The 24,529-nt window shown below is 50.8% G+C and overlaps 1 protein-coding gene across 8 annotated transcripts in view; it reads left to right on the top strand.

Moving 5' to 3' along the window:
• Positions 1-24,529, top strand: part of HHAT (hedgehog acyltransferase) — a 305,572-nt gene that overhangs the window by 18,719 nt on the left and 262,324 nt on the right. For all 8 annotated transcript variants that reach the window (XM_008268452.4, XM_008268451.4, XM_051821308.2 and 5 more), the window contains one exon: positions 11,195-11,262. In XM_008268452.4, coding sequence (XP_008266674.2) covers positions 11,195-11,262 — 68 coding nt within the window. The remainder of the gene's footprint in view (positions 1-11,194; positions 11,263-24,529) is intronic.

A 24,529-nucleotide genomic window follows, 5' to 3' on the forward strand; every position in this document is an offset into this window, starting at 1 on the left:
GCATTTCTCTAATAGCATATGATCTTTTAATATTCTTGTATGTGTATCTTCTTTGTTTGGGGTTTGGTTCTTTTGGCCATTTTTAACTTATTCCTCTTTTTACTGTCAAGTGTAAGTTATTTGCACATTTTAGGTAGTAATACTTTATCAGATACGTCTCTTGCCATTTTTTCCTCCTAGCCTGCGGTTTGTCTTGTTCTCTTTGCAGTGTCTTTTGCAAGTCAGAAGTTTTGTTTTAATGGAGTACAGCTGTCTATTTCTTTCTTGGATATGATCTTCTCTTTGGTGTTATATGAAGTCTTCACCATACCCAATGTTGTCTAATTTTTCTCCTGTGTAACCTTCTAGAAGTTTCATAGTTTTACGTGTTATGTTTTATACTTACGTCTGTTATACATTCTGAGTGGACTTCTGTGAAGAGTGTAAAGTTTCTTGCATGTGAATGTTGTTCCAGCGCCATCTGTTGCAATGACAACCTCCCCCCCCCCCCCCCCCCCCCGTATTACTTTTGCTCCTTTGTCAAAAGTCAATACACTATTTTTATGTGGCTAGGCCAGGGCTAAGAGCTGGGCACTCAATGCAGGTCCCTGGCATGGGTAGCAGAGAGCCAACTAACTGAGCCGTCTCCTGCTGACTTCCATGGTCTTCATTAGCAGGAAGCTTGAATTAGGATTTGAGCCCAGGCATCTGATGTGGGGAAACTGGCATTTTTTTTTTTTCTTTTAAGATTTATTTGAAAGTCAGTTATACAAAAGAGAGGCAGAGAGAAAGAGGTGTCTTCCATCCGATGGTTCACTCTCCAAATGGCAGCAACAGCCAGAGCTGCGCTGATCCAAAGCCAGGAGCCAGGAGCTTTTTCCGGGTCTCCCACACGGGTGTAGGGGCCCAAGGACTTGGGCCATCTTCTACTGCTTTCCCAGGCCATAGCAGAGAGCTGGATCGGAAGTGGAGCAGCCGGGTCTTGAGCCAGTGCCCATTTGGGATGTAGGTGCTTCAGGCCAGGGTGTTAGCCCGCTGCACCACAGCGCTGGCCCCAGGAAACTGGTATCTTAACCTCTAAGCCAAATGCTTACCCCTATTGTTAACCTTTTAACTGAGAAAGTCTATTCCAGATGAATTTTATTTTTCAAAAAAAATATTTATTTGAAAGAATTAGAGACTGGCAGATCTTCTACCCACTGGTTCATTCCCCAGATGGCCACAACAGCTGGGACTGGGAGAAGCCTCTCTTTATCCAGTATACTTTGCTTTCTTTGAAAGATTTATTTGAAAGACGGAGTTACAGACAGTGGGAGAGACAGATCTCCCTGCTGCTGATCTGCTCCCTGGGTGGCTGTAACAACTGGAGCTGGGCCAGACCTGAAGCCAGGAGCCTGGAACTCCATCTGGGTCTCTCAAGTGGGTGGCAGAGGCCCAGGTACTTGGGCTGCCTTCTGCTTTCCCAGGCACATTAGCAGCGAGCTGGAATGGGAGTGAAGCAACTGGGACTCACACTGGCACTCGGGTGCACTGCCCTTGTTGCAGGTGGTAGCTTAACCGCTGTGCCATGGCATTGTCCCTTACGCTTCTCTTCTGGTGGCCAGCACCAAAGTGTGTCTCAGGCCACTCCCAAGGCACATTTTCTTCCTGAAATAGTTTGGCCAGTTTATGGAAGCTGGGTTCCCCTGCCTTGCTAAAGTATGTTTCATTAGTGCAGTGTTAAACCTTCTTGATTGCATGTCTCATATCTTTAAAAAACAGACAGGAATAAAACTGCTACTTATCTGCATTATAGAGGTTAGGTCACTGGGAGATTTGTCTTTTTCCAGTGTTGAATGTGCTATGCCTTTTTGAGAGAATTTCTATCTAGAACACTTGTAGTTCCTGGAACATACCAGAGACTCAAAATATGCTTGGTAGGTGACAAGACTCCTGTGTCCATAGGACTGCGCATTCTGGACACAGATTAGGTGCCTGTTCAGTTCCCTCCCTGCTCTGGTTTGAACATTATTTGGCTCCCAAACTTGTGCAACATTGTAAGTTAGTGGTATCCAGTTAATCCAGTGATCATGTCTGGGAGGTGGGCCGGGTGGGAGGCCCTCAGTCACTGCTAGTGTGCCATCTGGAGGTAGTTCTTGTAAGAGGATTGGCCTTATAAAAGCTGGGTTGGGCCCTGCTGTCCCCTGTGCTTTCTGGGTCACCATGTAGTCCTTCCTCTGCACATGCTATGCCACGGCCATTCTCTAGTCTCATCAGAAGCCAAACCACCATGGCTGCTTGGTGTCTTTCTTTTCTCAACTCTCTAGAACCCTGGACCAAAATAAACATCTTTGCTTCATAAGCATCCTGTGTCAGGTGTTTCATTATAGTATCAAAATGCTCACTGATACACTCTTGTTAGTAGCAGCAGGATTGCCAGGCCCTTAGAGACAGCAGCCTCAATGATTTTAACAGCCTAAGTCCAATGGAATCTCTGTGGAAAATCCACAGCAGGGACTGAGCGGAACACTGCATCTGCCCCCCTCACCCCCACAAGTCCACCACGTATAGAGCCATGGTTATATGGAAATACTGGGTGGGGTGTTGGTCTGCAAGGCTGGGTGACCAAACCCCTGGGGCTCTGCAGTCTTGGGCAAATTCACAGCCACTGCATTCAGCTTGTGCCTTTAGGCTTAGTGGATAAAGCAACATTTTATGATTTTCTGTTGCATTTAACATGGAGAAAGGTGGGATGTGCCCTGCATCAGAAGGCTTGCACAGTAAGCGTGAAAAAAATCAATGCTTCCACCCAGAAGAGGGCCATGTATTCAGATTATTTTTTGAGAGACAGCCAGAGAAGGCGTCCATCTGCTGGTTCCCTCCCCATGTACCTGCAACAGCCGGTGCTGGGCTAGGCCAAAGCTGGGAGATAGAAGCTTCATCCAGGTCTCCCACATGGGTGGCAGGGATGGAAATACCTGAGCCGTCACCTGATTCCTCCTGGGGTGCGTATTAGTGGGAAACCAGACTCGGGAGCAGAGCTGTGAATGAATCCCAGGCATGGTGGTGTGGGCTGCAGGTGTCCCGTCAGCATCCTAACCAGAGACTGAATGCCTGCCCCACAGCTGTGTACTTAATGCGATTTAATGCGATGTCCCATATAAAATCAATTGAATTCTCATCAGTGAAAAATGTTTGTGGTGGGAGGCGGCCACTGTGAAAGCATCTGGGAGGGATGTCTTTGTTCCAATCTGCTCCCTATTGATTTATGTCTAAAACGCCTGTTTCTTCTGATACCCTTTTTGACATTTTGTAGCTTTCTGGAAATCTGTCTTTTGTAGGTATTGAATGAATGTATTGGGGTTCATAAAACTCGTTTTCACTTTTGTTCTTTGGTCATCGCTTATTTCTTGGACATTTTGTTTATGTCTTCTTAAACTCTTCCCGGCTTTCATCTCTCTAAACCTCCCTTCCTCCTATTTTCCCCCTCTCATCAACTGTGCCTGAGATCTTATTAATCGCTCCAGCTCTTGGCCTTGTTAGAGTTCTCAATGGTTTTTTGTTCTCTAGTTCATTGATTTCTGCTCTTATTTCTTTCCTTATTGTTTCTTTGGTTTTGCTCGGTTGCTTTTTGTTCCAGCTTCCTGAGTTGAGTGCGTAGCTCATTTATTTTGTAAGAAATGCATTTGTCTTACTGTATCTGACTTTTCCTGAAGGATTTGCAGAAGAGGAATCGTTGGGTGACACCACAGGAACATTCTTCAGCTTCTTGATCGACTTGGGCTGCGCTCCGAGGAGGCTGTGCCAGTTAGCGTGTCCTCTCCAGGAGCGTGTCCACTCTGTGCTCTCAGCAAGTTGAGTCTTTACTCCTTAGCCTATCTCGCATGTGTTCAGTGTATGTGAAATGGAGCATTAAATTAGATTTTGCAAATGGGTAACTAAACAGTAAGTGTTTCATCTCACTTTGAATTACTTATTTTTTTTTTTTTTTGAAAATTCTGATTTGAGAGGCAGCGACAAACCCAGAGAGCGCCCATCCACTGGTTCACTCCTCAAATGTCTGCAATGGGACGGGGAGAGGGGCAGGGATGGGTGGAAATGGGGCTGAAGCTAGGAGCCTGGAAGTGAACTGAGGTGTCTCACACATGGGTGGCAGGGACCCAGAGACTTGAGCTATCCCTGCTGCCTCCTAGGGTCTGGATTGGCAGGCAGCTGGAGCCAGGTATGTGTAAGTACTCTACATGGTGTGTGCATCAGTTTGGTGTCATTGACTTGGAGGTCTATCCAGGCATGATCGATCGCTCTCTCTCTCTCTCTCTCTCTCTCTCTCTCAAGAAGATTGTGACTCTGCCTTCCAGATAAATGAATCAGAGATGGGGAGATGAAGGTTTTCCATCTACTGGGTCACTCCCCGAATGCCAGCAATGGCTGGGGTTAGGCCAGGCTGAAGTCAGGAGCCTGGAACTCCATACGGTTCTCCCGCATGCGTGGCAGGGACCCAAGCACTTGAGCCATCCTCTTCTGCTTTCCTGGGCGCATTAGCAGGGAGCTGGATCGGAAGTGGAGCAGCTGATGCCCGTAGGGGTGTGCCAGCAGAGCAGGTGGCAACTTATCCCGCTGTTCCATAATGCCGGCCCTGGAAATCCTTCTGGGAGTAGAAGTGTTGAAAACTGCTTGGAGTTTTTCAGGGTTATTGGTTTATGTAGGTTTTCTTCTTAAGTCAGTATGAGCAATTTTTCCTGTTTCATTGACAATTGCAAATGTATTGACATAGTTCTGTATCATTTTCTTACATTTTGAATCCTGTCTTAAGAACTTTATCAGAGCCGGCGCCGTGGCTCAATAGGCTAATCCTCCACCTTGCGGCGCCGGCACACCGGGTTCTAGTCCCGGTTAGGGTGCCGGATTCTGTCCCGGTTACCCCTCTTCCAGGCCAGCTCTCTGCTATGGCCAGGGAGTGCAGTGGAGGATGGCCCAGGTGCTTGGGCCCTGCACCCCATGGGAGACCAGGAAAAGCACCTGGCTCCTGGCTCCTGCCATCGGATCAGCGCGGTGCGCCGGCTGCAGCGGCGGCCATTGGAGGGTGAACCAACGGCAAAGGAAGACCTTTCTCTCTCTGTCTCTCTCTCTCACTGTCCACTCTGCCTGTCAAAAAAAAAAAAAAAAAAACTTTATCAAAGACTTGCCTGTTCAGTAGATCTATTCTCTCCAGGAACTAGTTCTTGAATTTGCTTGTACATCCCAGCCTTCTTCTCTGCTGTGAACATGACGGGAGCAGCGGCTCTCCTGGACCCGGATGACTTCCCAGAGCCCAGGCAGCCTTCTGTGCAGCGGCTTCTTCCTGCAAACGTACAGGGGAATGACATTCTATACATGCGTGGTGCTTCCCGGGGACGGGTGCCTTAGTGTCACAGGCGCTGTATTCTGTCTGTAATCTTCAGTGATCTGTGGCAAATGTTTCCTTAAATAATCCTACCACAGGGGGAGCCCTTGTATTTAAAGAGCCTTTGGGCTTCTGGTAAAGCACTGGTCTGAATCCCCACCTGGGGTTTCTTCATTTCCCCATTAGAGGTGTTCTTAAGGCGGGAGGCCCTGTAGTTGGCTGCGTTCTGCCTTTTGTTTGTTCCCACAGGTGCCTGGGGGCTTCCTTGTTGCTGTCCCTGAGACTGGAACAGAGCTGCTGTGGAGGGCGGAGTTTTCCTACATTGTGCCCCACACTAAGGCTCCTGGGCATGGGAGGGAGGGAGTTTCTCCCATTTTGTGATTGGATGAACTTGATTGTAAGTTGCTGCTAAGGTAAACAAAGGCCTTCAAAGGGTGGTCTTGCCCTAGGAACCGGGCAACCTGCGTACAGCCACCAGGTGCCTTTTCCTTTTTTTTTTTTTTTTTTTTTTTTTAAAGACTTATTTATTTGAAAGGCAGAGCTACAGAGAGGCAGAAAGAGAGGTCTTGCATCTGCTGGTTCACTCCCCCAGATGGCTGCAGTGGTCAGAGCTGAGCTGCTCCAAAGCCAGGAGCTTCTTCCAGGTCTCCCACCAGTGCAGAGGCCCAAGGACTTGGGCCATCTTCTGCTGGTTTCCCAGGCCACAGCAGAGAGCTGAATCGGAAGTGGAGCAGCCGGGTCTCGAACAGGCACCCCTATGGGATGCCGGCACTGCAGGCAGCGGCTTTACCCAATACACCACAGCACAGGCTTTCAGTATCAAGGCTTTGTGACGGGAGCCAGGCGCATTACCCCTGCGGGATAGGATGCTTCCCACATTGTCTGTGCTCAGTGTCTTAGGAACATCGGAGTCACTGAATTCCAGCTGGGGGGTCCTAACTGCCTCCCCCTACCCCCTGTACTGACACTGGTCGTAGGGTAGGTGATGGGGTTCAGGAATGTGACCCTGAAAGTGTGGTGCCTTGGCATTTGAGAAAACAGGAGCAAGGCCATCTCCCTCCCGTGCTCCCCACCCTTGTCTGTGGGGCAGTCGTGGGACCCCCGTCTGACAGCTGCCCTCTGCGTGCCAGGAGGAAAGGCACATCCTTCTCTCTGAGGACCCCCGGGATGCGGAGAAGAGCGCCACGCCTCTGCAGCCCGCAGCCCCGGTGAGCGCCACCAGGTCACTCCTCGCCCTGTCAGATTCTTCCACCGCAGCCCACTCTGAGTGTAACGGTTTCTTTGTGTCTTCATTTCCTTACGAAAGCCTCTGTGCAATCTACAACTTAATGTTAAACACCGCGGGCCTCCTTTTCTCTGTCTGATTACAGGCGCCTTAGCCGCGACCCTAAAGGGAGCGAAGGTATTTTCCTCCTCTGGTTAGGGGCTGGTGACTTCCATATCAGCTGCTTTCTTCTTCCTGTTAATAGATCTCTCACTGTGCCTTGGGGTGAGGTCTGCATTGGGGGGCAAGCCCTGGCAGCTCCTCCCTCCTGCTGCCCAGCTGGCGCCCCAGGGCGGCCCCCCCTACACTGAAGGTGCGCAGGCTCTGTCCTGTCCAAGAGTTTCCATTTCCGTATGTGGCTGCCTCTACCTCGCCCAAGAGCACCAAGGACTCTGCTCCAAACTGTGCACCTGCAGGTGGGCCCTGCTGGATCCCAGAGTTCCTTAGGCCAGTAGCAGATGGGCAGCCCGTGTGTGCAGGTCGTTCTGCGTCCTGTTCACAACCACATCTTTTGCTTGGGTTATCTCTAAATCATGTTCTCATTCCCCGAGTGAGAATTGGGGAAGGAGGGAAAGAGCCCCCAGGCCTCGAGTGTGTCGTGGAAAGCCGGTACCTGCTCAGCCCTCTCTGTATGAGCATTCGAGAGTTGCTTAGCGCTAAATTCTCAGACTTAGCAGTCCATCTCTCTGCTCCTCTTTCCCATTCATTTACGAGCATAATCTGCTGTGTCCTGTGGCTTCCTCGAGCCAGTATCCACGGGAGCTGACGGGCACCGTGGCTGTTCCCAATGGTGACATTGGACTTGGGTGTGTGTCTGTTTTTCCTCCTCTCCTGGATTATTGCCTTCTGGTTATCCCCCCCACCCGCAATTAATTTCCCATCAAAATGTTGAGAGTGAGAGGGGTAGGTAGGTTAGGTAGAGATTTCAAGTGAACAGTTTGCTGCCACAGCCCATTGGCAGTGATTGCAATGCAGATCCTCCCGCTGGGGAGGTAAGGTGGGCTTTGATGTGTGCTTTGGTGGTGGTGGGGGATGGAATCCAGGCTCATCAGCAGAGATCGCTCCATTCCCCATATGGAACACTGGATTTGGGGAGATGGAACCCACGCGTAAGGAGACAGAGCTGGCTCTGCCCGATGGTGCTGTGTGGCGCGTGTGACACGGTTCACCCCGCACCATAGGAAGAGCGTTCTCGCCCACTCTGGGCTTTCTGTTTGCAGCCTCTTGTGTGCTGAGGAAAACTGCAGTCCCGCTCAGTGGTGGGGGTATGGGCTCCTCCCCCACACAGGTAGAATCGGAGAGGCTCCAGGGGCCGGCCTCCTTGGGGAGATCTCTCGCTGTGGGGTCCTGGTCTGTGTTCTGTCTGTGACTCTTCAGGCTAACTTAATCCAGGGATTTCCAAAAGCATAAATGGATTGAAGGTCTAACTTAAAGTTGATTCCATGTTGTTGTAGAACCCCAACTAAAGCCTGGGCTTGCTCATGCGACGTCCAGCAGGCTGGTCACTGGCAGTGGGCAGGTGGGAGGGAGTGGCTTATTTTGCTAGGCACAGAGCAAGGAGTGGAGCAGCTGTGGCTCAATTCCTAGGCTTCCTGAGGGCGGAAAGGGGGTGAATCTTAGATGAAAGCTGAGCTGGAGCAGCCTGTGGTCGGCTCACGTGCAGGGCTCTGGTTGGTCCACAGCGCTCCTGGCCTCTTTGCTCAGCTGCACTGTTCCGAGAATGCCGTGATGGCCGCGTGGGCCTGGGGTCTGTCTGGGGTCCGTGGAGGAAGATTGGTTATTACCTTGTTTGATCCAGGCCTGGGGTTCCCTTGAAGCCTCTCAGAGTGAAGTCCAGGGTTAGGATGTTAAAGAAGGAGACAGTCGTTGAAATCTGAGTTTCATGACTCGTGCACCACTCTCTTAATTTAGCGAATCCATAGGGAGGAGTTGCCTTGTGATTGTCAGAGTACAGACAGGAACTGCAAGCCAGGGGAGGGCGGCTGGGTCTGACAGTCTGTATGTAAGGCCGTGGGGATGAAAGTTCACTTTCAGTATAGCATTTGCTTATGTCAAGTCAGACAAAGGGCGGTCTGTAGGACTTCTGTAAAAGATTGGGGGGGGGCGGTTTTGGTCTAGGCAGAGCTCTGCCAGTACCGTGGCCATGAACCACATGTGGATGGAGGGCACTTTTGTGTGGCTAGTCTGAACTGAGATGTGCTGGCAGGGTGACACATACACTGGATTACAAATAATTGGTAAGAAAAAGGGAGCTTAAATTGCTCCTTAATCACTGTTTAATGTTGATTCCTGTCAAAACAACATTTTGCATATATTGGGATCTTCCCCAGCTGTATGGCTGTTAGACACTTTAAGCTTGGGTGTGGGCCTCCTACTGCACTTCTATTGGACAGCACTGGGCAGGATTTCCTAATTCTCCTGTCTGCAGATAGCTCCTTTTTCTCCACTAGAGGGAGCTGTGTGCCACCTTCAGGGAATCCAGGGTTAGCCAGTAAACTTCAGGTAACTGAGATCAGAAGAGACTTGGCACAGTCAGATATGGCTGACAAAAACCATATGTTCTCCCTGACCTGTCAGAGCCAATGGAGCACCTAAAAGGTCATCTATAGAAGTGAGATTGGCACTTTGAGATGCAATGACTTTGAACAGCCCTTGTCTTGACTGTTACGAAACAGTTTTTTCCCCCATACTATTTGTTGAACTCTTTATACACATGATTAACTCTGTTAAATAAAGTTAGTTGAAAATAAATCGTAGTAAAAATAAAAATGGGACTAGGAGAGGGAGGAGGAAGAGGGGTGGGAAGAATCGCCATGTTCCTATAGTTGTAATTATTAAATATGAAGTTTGTATTCCATACATAAAAGGTTTCTGGAGAAAAGTTCTTTGCAAATAGATACACATTCATAAGCAGTGAGAATGTTTCTTAAAACATAAGAAAAAGCTCAAGGTTTTACATTGTTTCAATTTGTGTGCAGCTGCAGCCATGGCGCATGGCAACCACACAGCACCATGGCTCTCCGGGAGCACAGAGAACGTGATGGGGAGGAGGCTTCTGGTCGCGTGTGGTGCTGTGGGCCTGTGTGCAGTGCCTCGTGCTCTCCTCTTGGTGCTGGGAGCCTTAGTCTATGGTTTGGAGCTGGAGCTGCCATTTGTTTCTAGCATGTGCCATCCTGCTGCCGTCCTCCCCTGAAACCAGCGTCGTCTCGTGGTAATGACTGAGTGATGCTAATCCCCACGTTTCCCTTTTGGGTAGCTGCTTTTCAGTTTCCTGTGGGTTTTGTACCTTTGTTAGTCTGAGAAGCCTTGATTTTTTTTTTCCTCCATCTCTTGTCTATCTACTCTTTGTCCCTTTTTGGGGAGAATCTCGGCCATTCTGTGGCTTTATCACTACCGTTAGACTGAGTGCTAAGTACTCATCTCTAGCTTATTTACTTAGTATAGAGTTGATCTTCTATATAAAGATAATTAAAAATCAATCTTAATGAAGAATGGGATGGGAGAGGGAGTAAGAGATGGGATGGTTTGTGGGTGGGAGGGTGGTTATGGGAGGAAGAAGCACTATAATCCAAAAGTTGTACTTTAGAAATTTACATTTATTAAATAAAAGTTTTTCTATTAAAAAAAAAAACACCACTGTCTTGAGCTCCGCCCTCGCCCATCCCGCTGCAGACCTCGGAACCCCGCAGCTCCCCTCAGCTCCGTCTCCTGGCCCGCCTTGCACCGCGCCGCACTACGTCCCCAGGAGCTGTTGGTCTGCCTTCCTGGGGCCCAGGCCAAGACAGTGTGGTTCTGTTTCGTCCCTCTCTCACATCATGCCTGCCTATTGCACACCCTCGGGAAGGATTTGGGTGACAATTTTAGCTGTTTCGTGTTCAGTCAATTGTGTAGTTACAAACATGCTGATTTCTCTCATGATCTGCTTAATTTCCTGACATTCTAACACAGCATGCATTATGATCACCAGGACATTGCGGTGTGGTCTGTGTGGGGGGGGGGGCTTTTTTTTAAAAAAAGATTTATTTATTTGAAAGAGTTAGATTAATTGTTCCTGTGCTGGCCCATTCCCCAAATGGCTCCAATGGCTGGGGCTGGGCTAGGAGCTTCACTGGGGTCCCCTATATACATGCAGGAGCTCAAGGACATGGGGCATCTTCTGGTACCTTCTCGGGCACATTAGCAGGAAGCTGGATTGGAAGTGGAGCAACCGGGACTCGAACCAGTGCCCATGTGGGATGCCGGTGACAAAGGTGGCAGCTTAACCCATTACACCACAGCACCAGCCCTGGAAAAGAAACTCGGAGCCTGTGTGCCTGTCCCACGTTTCCCTGTGCTGGACACTTCGCTCCCTTGGCTCTCCTCTCTGGCTTTGATAAGTAGAAAGGGACGTTTGCATCAGCCCTACCACATGTCCCTGGAAGTCGGGTCACAGAAACCCAGACAGGAGGCCGGGTGAGACCTGTTTCCCCAGCTGCTGCTCGGTCCGCAGGTAGCTGTTCCGGGATGTCGTCCGGTTTCGGTGGTGCTGCTGTTCAGCCAAGCTGGTTTAGTTGGGGTTTCTGACTAATGGAGGTTGTTTTTCTTCTCAGAGCACGAAGAGGAGCTGGACCAAGAATTTGAGCTGGAGACGGACACTTTATTTGGAGGCTTAACGAAGGTACAAATCAGGCGAATGATAACCCTTCTCCCTTTTCAATTCCGGTTTCAGTGCGTTGGCGTCACTCTGGTTAGAGCAGACCAAGGTGGAGTGTCCAGCCTCACGCTGGAGTGAAGTGAGCATGCTGGGTTGGACGAGGCACCTGCCATGGGCTTTGTCTTCCCGTCCCTCATCCTGCTTTCTTAAGATCGCAGGAACCCGATTGTGTAGCTTTATCGGCAGTAGCACGGTTTCCACCTCTGGAATATAGAAAATTGCTGCCTGACCTAGTCAGATCTCTGAGAACCCACTCAGGGCCCTGGGACATCACTGACAGCGGCGGGGACAGCCTCCTGCAGCCTCCCAGGGCCTCTGGCCGTCCCCACTGCCTCACGGCGGCCTGGGAGTTCCTGGCCGTCCCCCAACCCCGCACTCACGCGCTACGGGCTAGCTTGCACGGCTCCTGTTGCCTGCTTTGGTGGCAGACAGGGTGTCTTGTGCCCTCTGTCCCAGAGAGTGTCATAGTGGTCCTACAGCCCCTGCTTCCAGTGGACAGCTGCTACAGCATGTTCTTCTCTTAAAAAAGTGTTTATTTGAAAGGTAGAATCAGAAACAGAGCGGGGGGCGGGGGAGAGGGATACCTATCTACCATCATTTGGTTCACTCCCCAAATGGCTGCAACAGCCAGGGTGGGGTCAGGTGGAAGCCAGGAGCCTCAACTCCATCTGGGTTTCCCAAGTGGGTGGCAGGGCCCCAAGCACTAAGGCAGAAGCCTTCCAAGGTGCACCAGCAGGAGCTGCATTGGAGTAGAGCAACTGGGAGTGGAACTAGCGCGCGTGTGGGATGCCGGTGTTAGTCTTGACCTGCTACTCCACAGTGCTGGCCCCACGCACATTCTCTTCTACCGGAAGCCCTTTCCCTGGGGTTTGGGGTTCTCCCCCTCTTGGGCTTTCCCAGCACCCCATTTCACTTGGCTCACAGAGGGAGTAGGGCTCAGGGTTTACTATGAGCTGTGTATTTAAGTATTTTAGTATGTTTTAAAAGTGCTTTCAAAGCTTTTAGTTTTGTTTTTACCATTTTGCCTCTAAGTATGTTGAGTGCCTGATATGTGTCAGATTCGGTCAACTTCTGTGGGTAGCTCGAGGCCATAAGATAAAGCTTGTGTTCCAAGTTGAACACCCTGCTTACAAATGAGCTTTCGGAAGATGACTTGTACCAAACTGGGCACTGCTACTGCCACCTTCCTACCACGACAGTTGCACATCTTGCTCAGAATTGCGACACCTGTCCCTTTTCTCGGCTCTGTAGAGAGGCACTGTGCTGGGTACACAGCTGTGTCTGGGATGGGAAGAGTGTGCACCCCACTTAAGGAGTGACTTCTGTTTTTAAAGAAGTTGGGAACCGCATCTGCTGGTTCATTCCCCAAACGCCCAGAATCTCGAGAGCCAGACTCTCAATCCGTGTCTACCACATGGACTGCAGGGACTCAAGTCCTGAAGCCGGCACTGGGGAGGGCCAGGAATCGGACCAGGTGCGCCAATATGGGACGTGGGCCTCTCAACCCCCAGGCCAGATGCCTGCCACCCACCCACTCTCCCCTGCTCCTGGTTTTTATTGTTTGACTGGTTATTTCCATGAAAAGCTGGATGTAAAATGAGTTTTCAGTTCCTGCATCAATATTTCCTACTTCAGTGAGCTCTTTTTAGGGTTATTGGTGAAGACATAAAAGGATGGGATTTTTGTGCCTATTACAGAAATGGGGAAGTTCGGGAAGCGTTCTGTCATAATGGAATTTGAAATATAGCAGGAGATGCCTTTGTGAGCGTTGGAGGTCCTACTCTTAGAAATAATTGTGGCTGGCCCCGCAGCTCACTAGGCTAATCCTCTGCCTCGCGGCACCGGCACACCGGGTTCTAGTCCCGGTTGGGGCGCCGGATTCTGTCCCGGTTGCCCCTCTTCCAGGCCAGCTCTCTGCTGTGGCCAGGGAGTGCAGTGGAGGATGGCCCAGGTGCTTGGGCCCTGCACCCCATGGGAGACCAGGAGAAGCACCTGGATCCTGCCATCGGATCAGCGCGGTGCGCCGGCTGCAGCGCCCCAGCTGCGGCAGCCATTGGAGGGTGAACCAACGGCAAAAGGAAGACCTTTCTCTCTGTCTCTCTCTCTCTCACTGTCTACTCTGCCTGTCACACACACACACACACACACACACACAAAAAGGAAATAATAGCATGTTGGATCTTTTTGTAGCGGGGGAAGAATGGTGATCTCATTTCCTGTTGGGAATCACAATTCGGGCATTTCACACAACACCAAATACACGGTGTGTTTGGCCTGGGGCAAAACCAAGCAGACCCAGTTGAGACTAGGACACTCAGCTGAGGAGAGCTGTGAGGCAGTGTGAGGAGTGAGCAGCGCCAGCCCCCCCCCCCCCGCCCCCACACTGTGCAGCTACCGCAGATGCCATTGTCAAGGGCAGGCTCGGCCGGCTGGCTGCCATGCTGTTCCCTGGCTGCTCGGCTCCCGTCCCCACCACGCCTGGTGAGGCCCAGAGTCCTGGGGAGATGACGCCCCATAGGTGTTCTCCATGACAGCCCTGGTACCGGGGCTCGGGTCGGGGATGGCTGTCATTCAGGCCCACTCTGCCTTCGTGGACGGGCTGAGCAGGCTCAGGTGCACGGCCCTGGGCCATCCCGATCGGTGTCTGTTCTTTGACCGTGTGGCCATCCATCCAGGGCTACAGGGGAACTCTTGGTGTCTTGTCTGTCTCTGGCTGGGAACTTTGCTTATGGGGCTGGAGCTGTGGAGACGTAGAGTTCAGAGGGAACGAGTGAGCCCTGTGTGTGTCCCACGGATGAAGGCTGGAAATCTCCTTTCTCCGAGGCCACAGCAGGTGGCAAGAAACATGGTTATGGCCCAAATTCCACCCGAAGAGGATGTTAAGGGTGAATGGGATTGGGAACTTGGCAGGAGAGCCTACGCTCTCTGCACCCCTTGAATGTCAGTCTGCAGCCAGGGAGTCGCGCCTCTGCACTGCCGGCCTTCGAGAGCAGGTGCCGCTCTGCCGTGGGGAAGCTGCTCTGGATGCAGCGGGGGGTGGGGTGTGGGGGTGGCAGCTGGTACCACCCCCAGACTGCTCCTCAGACACCAGCCCCATCCCTGCCCCAGGTCTTAGCAACCAGAAATCAGGCATTGCCAGATGTCCCCTAGGGGGCAAAATCCACCCACTTCTTAAAAACTGGGGTTTTTATTTTTAAAAATGTTGATTCATTTATCTTTTTATTTGAAAGGCAGAGGCAGATCTCCCATGTGCTGGTTCACTCCCTCAATGTCTGCAACAGCCAGGGCTGGGCCAAGCCAAAGGCAGACTCCTGGAACCTGCCCCCACCCACTTTCGAGGGGAGCTAGCGTAGACGAGTAGCTATGGACTTGGTTGCCTTCCCTCGTACCCTTGCTTAGGCTGTGATCTCCTGTGCTGTGTCCGCCCCTTCCCTGTGTTCTGTACCCACATCCCTGCTTTGGCTGCGTCTCCCTGTCTCGGACGCACAGCCCAGAAGAACCTCAGAGCTGGGTTTAGTGCACGTGGCTCCCGACATTCCCCTGCCTCCTTGCACAAATGCGGTCTGTCTTGCGTGGGTGTTTCTGTGCTCATGTCTGCTGTGAGTACTGGGGGCAGAGATGAACTAGACACACAGGTTCCCATCCTGCTGTCTCCTTGTGGAGACGAACCAACAGTAAATAAGTGAGCAACCATGACAGCCACAGCTGGAGCTCAATGACAGGAAGGGAATAAGCGGGGAGATGCGACGCTTTGGATACTTGCGGGTGTGCGGCTGTGACGCATCTGTACCATTTTACTTTGCATTATCCGTCTCCACGAGCCTAGGAGGCCCACAAGGTAAGGGCTTGGGATTTCATCACTTCTGCATCTTGAAGGCCTAGAGCAGAGCAGGTTAGCGTGTTGTAGGTTTTAACTTCAGGACAGGGTGGTGACTCACGTGGTGCCAGGCTGCAGCTCTGAAGTCAAGTGTGTGAGTGCTGAACGCACAGAGATGGATGAGTAAGGGTCGGGGCTGAGTGGAACAGTGTTTGTGGTCAGAGCAGGGGGAGATCATTGTCGTGATTGAACAACTAAAAGGGACCTGGGAGGAGGAGTGGGTCGCATGTGGCGGGATCCTCCGTGGAGGAGATTGTGTTCTGGTGGGAGTCGCTGTGGTTGGGAGAAGGAAAGACGTAAGAGATGTGGACTTCAAGTGAAGCCTCATTCAGGACAGTGGAAGGGGGCTGCACCTGACCACACTCCTCCGGCTTCCTTTTTTGATTTTTGAGATTGATTTATTTGAAAGGGAGAACAAGAAAGAGAAAGAGGGAGGGATGAGAGATGGAAGAGATATCTTTCCAAATACCTGCAACAGGCAAGGCTGGGCTAGGTCAAAGCCAGGAGCCAGGAACTCTGTCTGGGTCTCCCACATGGGTGGCAGGTGTTGGAGCGCTTGGACTAGCCACCACTGCTTTCCCAGGCACATTAGCAAGGAGGAGGATTGGTAGCAGAGTAGCTGAGACGGGAACTGGCACTCTGATACGGATGCCAGTGTCACTAGTGGTTGCTTAACCCATTGCACCTCAATGCCAGCCCCAGCCCTCCAGGTTTTGATAAGGTTTGGAGGATTATAACCCAAATCGGGAACACCTTGGAGCTTTGTCATTGCTTCTGTGCAGTGCCGACTGTACTCACCAGGGTTCCAGACGTGGCGGGGGAGCTCCCGCAGGTACAGCTGTCAAGTGCCGCTCAGCCTCCATGTGCCACAGCGTCTGCTGCTGCTTAGTCCTGTCTGCTCTCCCAGGCGTGCAGCGACCACCTCCACTGATGTGTGGGGGGGCCTGCCTGTGGCCAGGCAGGGCTCGAGCCAAGCTTGGCCTTGCACTGCTGGGTGTTACCCGTCTCTTTGTTGGTCTTCACTCTAGTGGTGCCAAAGGATGGGTGCCCATCCCTTGCTTGGTATAGGAAACTTGTTGCTAGCAGTAGGCTCACCATTAAATGGGTACAAATGCATTTTTTTTTCCCTTTTACAGAAAGAGGTCAGGTTTGCAGTTGGGTGAACTTGAGTTCAAATTTGGCTTTGCAACATCTGGGAAAATCAATGACTTCTGAGCCTCAATTTTTAAAAATATTTTATTTATTTGAAAGGCAGAGTTAGAGAGGCAGCGAGAGAGAATCTTGCATCCACTGGTTCACTCCCCAAATGGCCACAGTGACCAAAGCTGGGCTGATCTGGAGCCAGGAGCTTTTTCTGGGCCTTCTATGCAGATGGGGCTTCTTCCGGTCTCCCATGTGGGTGGAGGGGCCCAAGGAGTTGGGCCATCTTCTTCTGCTTTCCCAGGCATAGCAGAGAGCTGGATCGGAAATGGAGTAGCCGGGACTTAAACCGGCGCCCATAGGGGATGCTGACACTGCAGGCAGTGGTTTTACCCACAACACCACAGCGCTAGCACCCAGAGCCTCAGTTTTATGAGGGGGTCTTCAGAAAGTTCATGGAAAGTGTGTATTATGAAAGGACTACATGGATTTAAAATTTATTTTTTGCACAAAATACCTTGTATTTAATTCCCCTTTCCATGAACTTTTGGAATTGCCCTCATGTTTCCTGCTTACCTCCCACCCCCTGTTCCAGAAAAGAGCTGGTGGATATAAATCAGGCCCGGGTGTGTGCCTGGCACTGAACAGATGCTCACTGCCTGTGCTGGTGGTCACCGTGGCTTTTTCTTCTGTGGGTGATTATTTCCTTTCTTTGGTATTAGAAATTGTGATTGCTTGGCCCCGTGGTTCAGCACTGCTTGGGCTGCCTGCATCCCATATTAGAGTGGCTGGGTTCCAGTCCCAGCTTTCTTGCCGATTCCAGCTTCCTGCTAATGCGCACCCTGGGAGGCAGCAGGAGGTGGCCCAACTGTTTGGGTCCCTGCCACCCGTGTCGGGGACCGGGATTGAGTTTCTGGCTCGTGCCTTTGGCTTGGCCCAGCCACAGCTGTTGTGGGCACTTGGGAGGGAGCCAGCACATGGGAACTTGCTCTTGCTGTCTCTCTCTTCAAAAGGAATTGCTGATCCCCCCTCTGGCAAGGGACTGCTGTTGTAGAAACAGGTCCATGTAGAGAAAGATTGCTACTGAAAGGAGCTGTCAGATCCCCATGCCTCGTGAAGAGTGTGACAAATGGCTAGTTCTTCTTTGGCTCCCGGAGGACAAGGAAACTGGGGTGCACCTGTTCAGAAGCCGTTCTTGCAGAAGTAAAAACAGAGGGGATCTTAGGGTGTCCACGAGGAGACTTAGCAGGGACAGGAAGGTGGGTGGCATTTGATGGAGAGAGAAGAGGTGCCTCTCTAAAGCTGAGACACAGTTCTTAGCTGCTCAAGCTTTTCCTATAAGGATTTTTAAGGTTGAGCCTGTTTCTAAATGTTTCTGGACTTCAATACTTTGCACAAAGAGCAGTGCTCTGATTTTTTTTTCTTTTTAATTTGCATTGAGAAAGGCGATGGGGTGGAGAGAGTGAGTTCCCATCCATTGGTTCATTCCCCAAGTGCCCACAACAGCCAGGCCTGGGCCAGGCTGAAACCAAAAGCTCAGAACTCAATCCAGATCTCCCACGTGGGTGGCAGGGACTCAGCTAATCAAATCATCACTTCCTGCCTGGAACTGTTGGAGATGGGACTCAAACCCAGGCACTCGGGCTCGCAGCGGCTTTCCCACTGCCTCAAAGGCCTTCCCGCCCCCCCCCCCCCCTCTGTTTTCATCTGTTTAACAGTCACTGTGTGCCTCCTGTAGAAGAAGCTTCGAGGCCATGTGCTGGGTGCCTGAGATGCTGTGACCTTCCAGGCTTGGTTCTGAACGTTGGGGAAGCGGAGGCAGACAGTGATGCGAGTTCCGCAGCAGGCCATCGGGACTGTGGGAACAGAAGGTGCCTGTGACCCTGACTCACAGGGATGGGAGCTCACGTGTTGGCTGGGAGTCAGGGACAGGCGCACAAAGGCAGCCATGGGCCTTGAGTGTGAGGAGTGATTCCGCATGGCTGGGGAAGGGTGACTATGAAGAGCGGATGACCCAGGAGCAGTAGGAGGAGTCAGGGCATGGAGGCTGTTGGTGCTATCCGTGGGTTTGGGACATGATCCAGAGGGTAGTGGGCAGGGACTGAAGGCTTGCAGGGGCCACTTCTGTGAACTCTTCCTGAAGCCGCTGACTCATTCCCTGCCCCTTTGATCTTTCAGTTTTGCAGAGCTGAGCCTTGGTGTCGCCATATTTCCACCAACTTCTCCAAGGACCTTGTTTGTTTTTAAAGGATTTATTTTATTGGAATGGCAAAGTTACAGAATGAGGGTGAGACAAATATTCCCCCTGCTGATTCACTCCCCAAATGGCCACAGCAGCCTGAGCTGGGCTTGTCCAAAGCCAGGAGCTTCTTCCAGTCTCCCACATGGGTGCAGGGGCCCAAGCATTTGGGCCATTCTCTGCTGCTTTCTCAGGTGCATTAGCAGAGAGCTGGATCAGAAGTGGAGCAGCCAGGACTCAAATCAGTGCCCATAGGGGATGCCTGCATGGCGGACAGCAGCTTTTACTCAGTATGTATGCTATAAAGCTGGCCCTTCCAAGGCCGTTTTAAATGAGATAATATTTTCTAATGACGTGTAGCAGATATTGAGAGAGAAGGGAGCAGGCAGGGTATTGGGGCTAGGAGCTAATAGGTGGATTAGATGTTTATCCAGTTGCATCATAGGGTCCCTTTTCACATAGGGCAGAGCTCTCCTGTTCCCGTCTCTACCCTCACCAAGAAATCACTGTGCCATCTCACTTCTCTCCTACCTGCCTGTAAACCTCCAGGAAGCAAATCCAGCAGGGGCGAGACTAGATGACCAGAGGCCGTGTACCGACAGGTCCAGAATAGCGAGAGGGAAGCAAACCCGACTGACCTTCTGGTCTTCGCTCTGCCCCTGACCTGGGGGCTGCTCGCCCCTGCTGTCCGGAGACGCTGCAGCCCTCCTCTGTTCCTGGAGGGGCTGGCGTGGAACTCGGCTGAGCTGCCCTGCCATGGAGCAGAGCTGTGGAAGACTGAGTTGTCTGTTAATGAGGACCTAGCTGAGAATTCACACGCAAAGCCAAGTCATACTGATCTCCCAGTAGATGGAGGGAGGCAGAGACTGGCAGGGATGCAGGGGTAGGCTTTCGGGGGCTGCAGCCTAGTGACAGTGAGGTCAGGGCCGACCTCTCTGAAGTCTCCGTGCCACAAAGCCAGCGTGGCCAAGAGACCAGCACCCTTTGCAGGAGGGCCCTCTCCTGCCCGGCACGTTTTCCTGAGCCCAACAGACATTGCTGAAAGCCTACTGCATGTCGGGGAGTTGGAGTCGGAGATGAAGGGAAACTCCTGTGCTGGGAGTGGTGAGCGTTTGCCTACCACCTGCTCTATGCCCTTGTGGGGGCTGAGGGAGGAGGAGGCATGGCCTGTCTCCTCAAGGAGTTCACACTCTGGGCGCCAGCTAACCTACCTCTTTGACGGGAATGGTGCTCTAAGTATTTGACAAGGGACAAGAGGTATCAGTCAGTTGGAAAAGCTGGGGCCTGTCCACAGGCAGGACAGCTGGCCCTACTTCCGTGTCCTGCCTGACAGCTTGGCCCTGGCATGGCATCTTCTAGAGTGTTCTGTATGTATGTTGTCCCTGGTTGGTGTAGGCAAATGTGGCTCAGTTTCTGATCTCCAGGAAGGCTTCCTGGAGGAGGTGGATTTGAACAGAAAGGTTGTGTGTTCTCTTACTTAGGTTTGAGACATGGATGAAAACCTTAAATAAAAAATTGGGACTCATTGTGGTATAGCCACTGCCTGCAGTGCCAGCATCCCGTACGGGCACTGGTGTGAGTTCCAGCTGCTCTGCTTCTGATCCGGCTCCCTGCTAATGGCCAGGGAAAGCAGCAGCAGGTGCTCACGTGTTTGGGGCTCCCATGTGGGTTCAGGGGCCCAAAGAAGCTCCTGGTTTCATCCTGGCTGAGCCCCAGCCCTTGTAGCCATTTGGGGGTGAACCAGTGGATGGGAGACCCTCTCCCTCCTTCCTCCTCCCGCTCCCAACTCTGACTTTCAAATGAATCAATCTCAAAACACACAGAGAATATTTATTTGTTTATTCGAAAGCCAGAGTTGGAGAGAAGGAGTGACAGATCTCCCGTCCACTGGTCTGCCCTCCAGATGACTGCAGCAGCTGGGTCTGGGTGATGCCGAAGCAGTATAATGTTGAGTTGGAATACTTCCGAGCTTAAAACAAAGCTTCTCCCCGCTCAACATTTCTAACTTCGTAGTGATCATTTTCAAATTTCATTGCAGAAATTTTAAGCGCTAGATAATGCTTAGTGACAGACCCACCGTCAGTGAACTAGGAGTTTGTCACTGGAGCAGTGAGTGTAGCCTTTTAAAGTATACTAATTTCTCTTCAGACTAAGTCTTTTGCTTTTTTCTGAGAATTTCTATAGTAAGAAACAAGTCTGAGTTTCAACAGTTATTTTTGTTTAAGCTTGAAAATATTGTACTGTTTACAAGGTACTATGGATGTGCAAATGATGTCCCAGTCATGAACTTGGTACAAGCAGTAATCACAGCGTGTCTCCCAGGCGCTACCACTAGGGGGCGAGGCAGAGGTCTGATTTAGAAGTTTGGTTGAACCAGGATGGTATTGGAATAGTAACCGGTTTTATCCTTCTTGTATGTTGGGTCTTGGAAACAATTATATACGCACAAGAAGTTGCAGCAATATAACAGAGGACTCCACCCAGCTTCCCTGATGGAGAATCTCACATAAGTGTAGGAAACTCTAAACTGGACAGTAGTACAATTCGGACTTCATTCAGATTTCAGTAGTTCCACAGAAACTCATTTATGGGTGTGTGTGTGTGTGTGTGTGTGTGGTCATGGAGTTTTCTTAATTGAGAGGCAGCATGTACATGAGATTGTTTCCATCCAGCGCTTCACTCAGGAGCTGGGAGCCAGAATGTAATCCAGGTATGCCCATCACTTGAGCCATCACCACTGCCTCCTGGGATCAGCATTAGCAGGAAGCTAGGGAACTGGGAGCCAAAACCCGCTGCTCTGATGTGGGACCCTGGAGTCTGAACCCTTAGACCAAGCGGCCACTCCAGTCATGCAGTTTGATCTCATGTGTAGGTTCATGTCATCGCCAACACAAGGAAGACACAGAACCTCAGCCTTGTGCTGCCTCTATCATCACCCACCCCCAACCCTGGCAACTGTCCTTTGTGTGTGTATGACACAGTATAATGTTGGGACTACTGTGTTTTCTTGGTGAGCAGATAAGCCCTTTGATCATTTGGAAATGATTTTCCTTTGTGGGTGATTTTTGTCTCTGTGAAGTGAACGCTATCTGATAAGCAGCTGCTCCTACCTCTCCTTTGATTAATGTTTCTATGCATCCTCTTTCCATCGTTTTACTTTCTTTTTTTTTTAAAGATATTTTTAAAAATTTTTTATTTTTTTTGACAGGCAGAGTGGACAGTGAGAGAGAGAGACAGAGAGAACAGTGAGAGAGAGAGACAGAGAGAAAGGTCTTCCTCTGCCGTTGGTTCACCCTCCAATGGCTGCCGTGGCCGGCGTGCTGCGGCTGGCGCACTGCGCTGATCCGATGGCAGGAGTCAGGTACTTCTCCTGGTCTCCCATGGGGTGCAGGGCCCAAGGACTTGGGCCATCCTCCACTGCACTCCCTGGCCACAGCAGAGAGCTGGCCTGGAAGAGGGGCAACCGGGACAGAATCCGGCGCCCCGATCGGGACTAGAACCCGGAGTGCCGGCGCCGCAAGGCGGAGGATTAGCCTACTGAGCTGCGGCGCCATCCTTTTACTTTCAACCTCCCCATACTGTTGTATTGGAAGTGAATTGCTTGTAGACAGTATGGAGTTAGGTAATTTAACAATCCACTTAACTAATCTGTCCTTTAATTGGCATATTCAGTTTGATTGAGGTTCATTCAGTTTCTCAAATCTGTAGATCTGTGACTTTTTGCAAAGTTTTAGAAATGCTTACCATTATTTCTCTGCATATCTTTTCAGCTCCTTTTTTTTTTTCTCATTTCCTCTGGAAAATCCAGTGACATGAGTGTTGGCTCTTGGGATGTTGGACCACAGGTCTCTGAAGCTGTTTGCTTTCTATTCTGTTTCCCAGTTTGTACAATTTTTGTTGCTCTACCTTGAGGTTCAACAATTTGTCTTCTATTTCTGTTAAGTCCATCCACTGAATCATTGGATTGAATGAATTTTAGTGTTTGTCATTCCTCACGTCCCGAGTTCCCTAGCCAGTCTGCCTTCTTTCTGCTTCCAGAGTCTTAGGTTTATTTAAAAGTATAATCTCCAGGGGCTGGCACTGTGGCATAGTGGGCTAAGCTTCCGTCTGCAGTGTCAGCGTCCCCAGTGGGCGCGGGTTTGTATCCCGGCTGCTCATCTTCTGATCCAGCTCTCTGCTAATGGCCTGGGAAGGCAGTGGAAGATGGCCCAAGTGCTTGAGACCCTGCACCCACGTGGGAGACCTGGAAGAAACTCTGGGCTCCTACCTTTGGATTGACTCAGCTCTGGCTGTTGGGGCCATTTAGGGAGTGAACTAGTAGATGGAAGACTTCTGTCTCTCCCTCTGTCTGTAACTCTACCTCTAAATAACTAAATCTTAAAAATATAATCTCCATGGTTTTTAGCAATCCTTAGTGACAGGGATAGAGAGAAATGTGCCTACTGTAGCTTGCCTGGAACCATGCGTATTTGTTAGTTTTAAGACAAATTTTTATTTTGTTTATTTCTTTAAGGAATATCAACTTCATTAAGTACAACTTTAGGAATTTAGTGATTCTTCCTACCAAACCTGCTCCCTCCCACCCACACTCCCACCCCTCCTCCTCCCTCTCCCATTCCCAGTCCACTAAGATCTCCACTAAGATCCTTTTGGTTAACTTTATACACAGAAGACACATTTTTAGGTATCAAATATTAACTTATTTAGTCAACACACAAGTTTCGGCAGCGAGGAGGCTGAGGCCGGAGGAGGGGAGGGGTGGGGGCGATGTACCCTGAAGCTGGGGGGCCTTGGTCCTTGTGCCTGTCTGTACCCCTGGCCTTTCGTGCAGCTCTGCTGCGTGGGGTGGTTCTGAGCTGGAGGTGCTCTGGGGGGAGGCTGGGGCCCCTAAGGGCAAAGGGCGCAGATCCGGAAGTTGTGTGGGAAGGTCCCTCAACATGACTGCTGGTGTACTCCCCGGGCCTGTCAGACAGCGGGGAAAATTCAAGGAGAAAGAGGGGTCAGGGGTCAGGGGGGCTCACAGTCCTCTCCCCCTGCATTGATGGAAAAAAAAATCTTATCCCATCTAAAACATTTAAATTTAGTTATTTTCATCTTACTTGGGAGAGACCTCCTCCATTTGTTGGTTTATACCCCAAATGTCTGTAACGGCAAGGGCTGGGTCAGACCAAAGCCAGGAGCCTGGAGCTCCATCTGGGTCTCCCAAGTGGGTGGCCGGGACCTGAGTCCTTGGGCCATCACTACTGCCTCTGAGGCTGTGTATTGGCAGGAAGCTGAAGTCAAGAGCCAGAACCAGGAATCCAAGCCAAGTACGCCAGTGTGGGTTGCAGCTGTCTTAACCACTAGGCTAACCACGCGCCCTTCCTTGAACTTTTTGAAGACTGCTCACGTACATGGATTTCAAAGCTTTTTGCACCTCAATAGACTTATCTTTTAATTCCATTTTTCCACTAACTTCTTGAACTGCTCTCCTATGCATGGCCTTGCATAATCCAGAGAGACTGCTAGGAGACAGGTACGGACGGAGAGTTGTCATCGGAGGCTGTCACCGAATTGAGTGACACAGAATTTACCCTGTTCACTAGTTCCCCACGATTTATGTAAGCCTCCTTAAGAGGCCTTCTCTTTTCTTTATCCATAAAACACATTCCCTCTGCCATTATACCCAGGCCCAGTTGGCCAGGCTTGGCTGGTGAGTGTGATGGAGAGCCTGGGAAGGCACCCAGTAAAAAGTGCCACTTGGGCCTGTTCTGTTGGGAGCGTTCCCAGCTGGTAAGCAGCTGCTTTACCCACGCAGGTGGTGCAGATTGTAGCAGACACCCTGGTATGCAGGAAAAAGCAAGTTTTGTTAGTGAGAACACTTTATCTTTAAGGGGATGTTGGTTGGGAGAGACTGTTGTGGCTGGAACTTGTGAGCAGTGAAATGATTTAGTTCAAATTATCTTAGAAATCGCAAAGCAGCTGTTGAGAAAAAG

The sequence above is a fragment of the Oryctolagus cuniculus genome, chromosome 13 (genome assembly GCF_964237555.1).
Source record: "Oryctolagus cuniculus chromosome 13, mOryCun1.1, whole genome shotgun sequence".
NCBI classification, from domain to species: Eukaryota; Metazoa; Chordata; class Mammalia; order Lagomorpha; family Leporidae; genus Oryctolagus; species Oryctolagus cuniculus.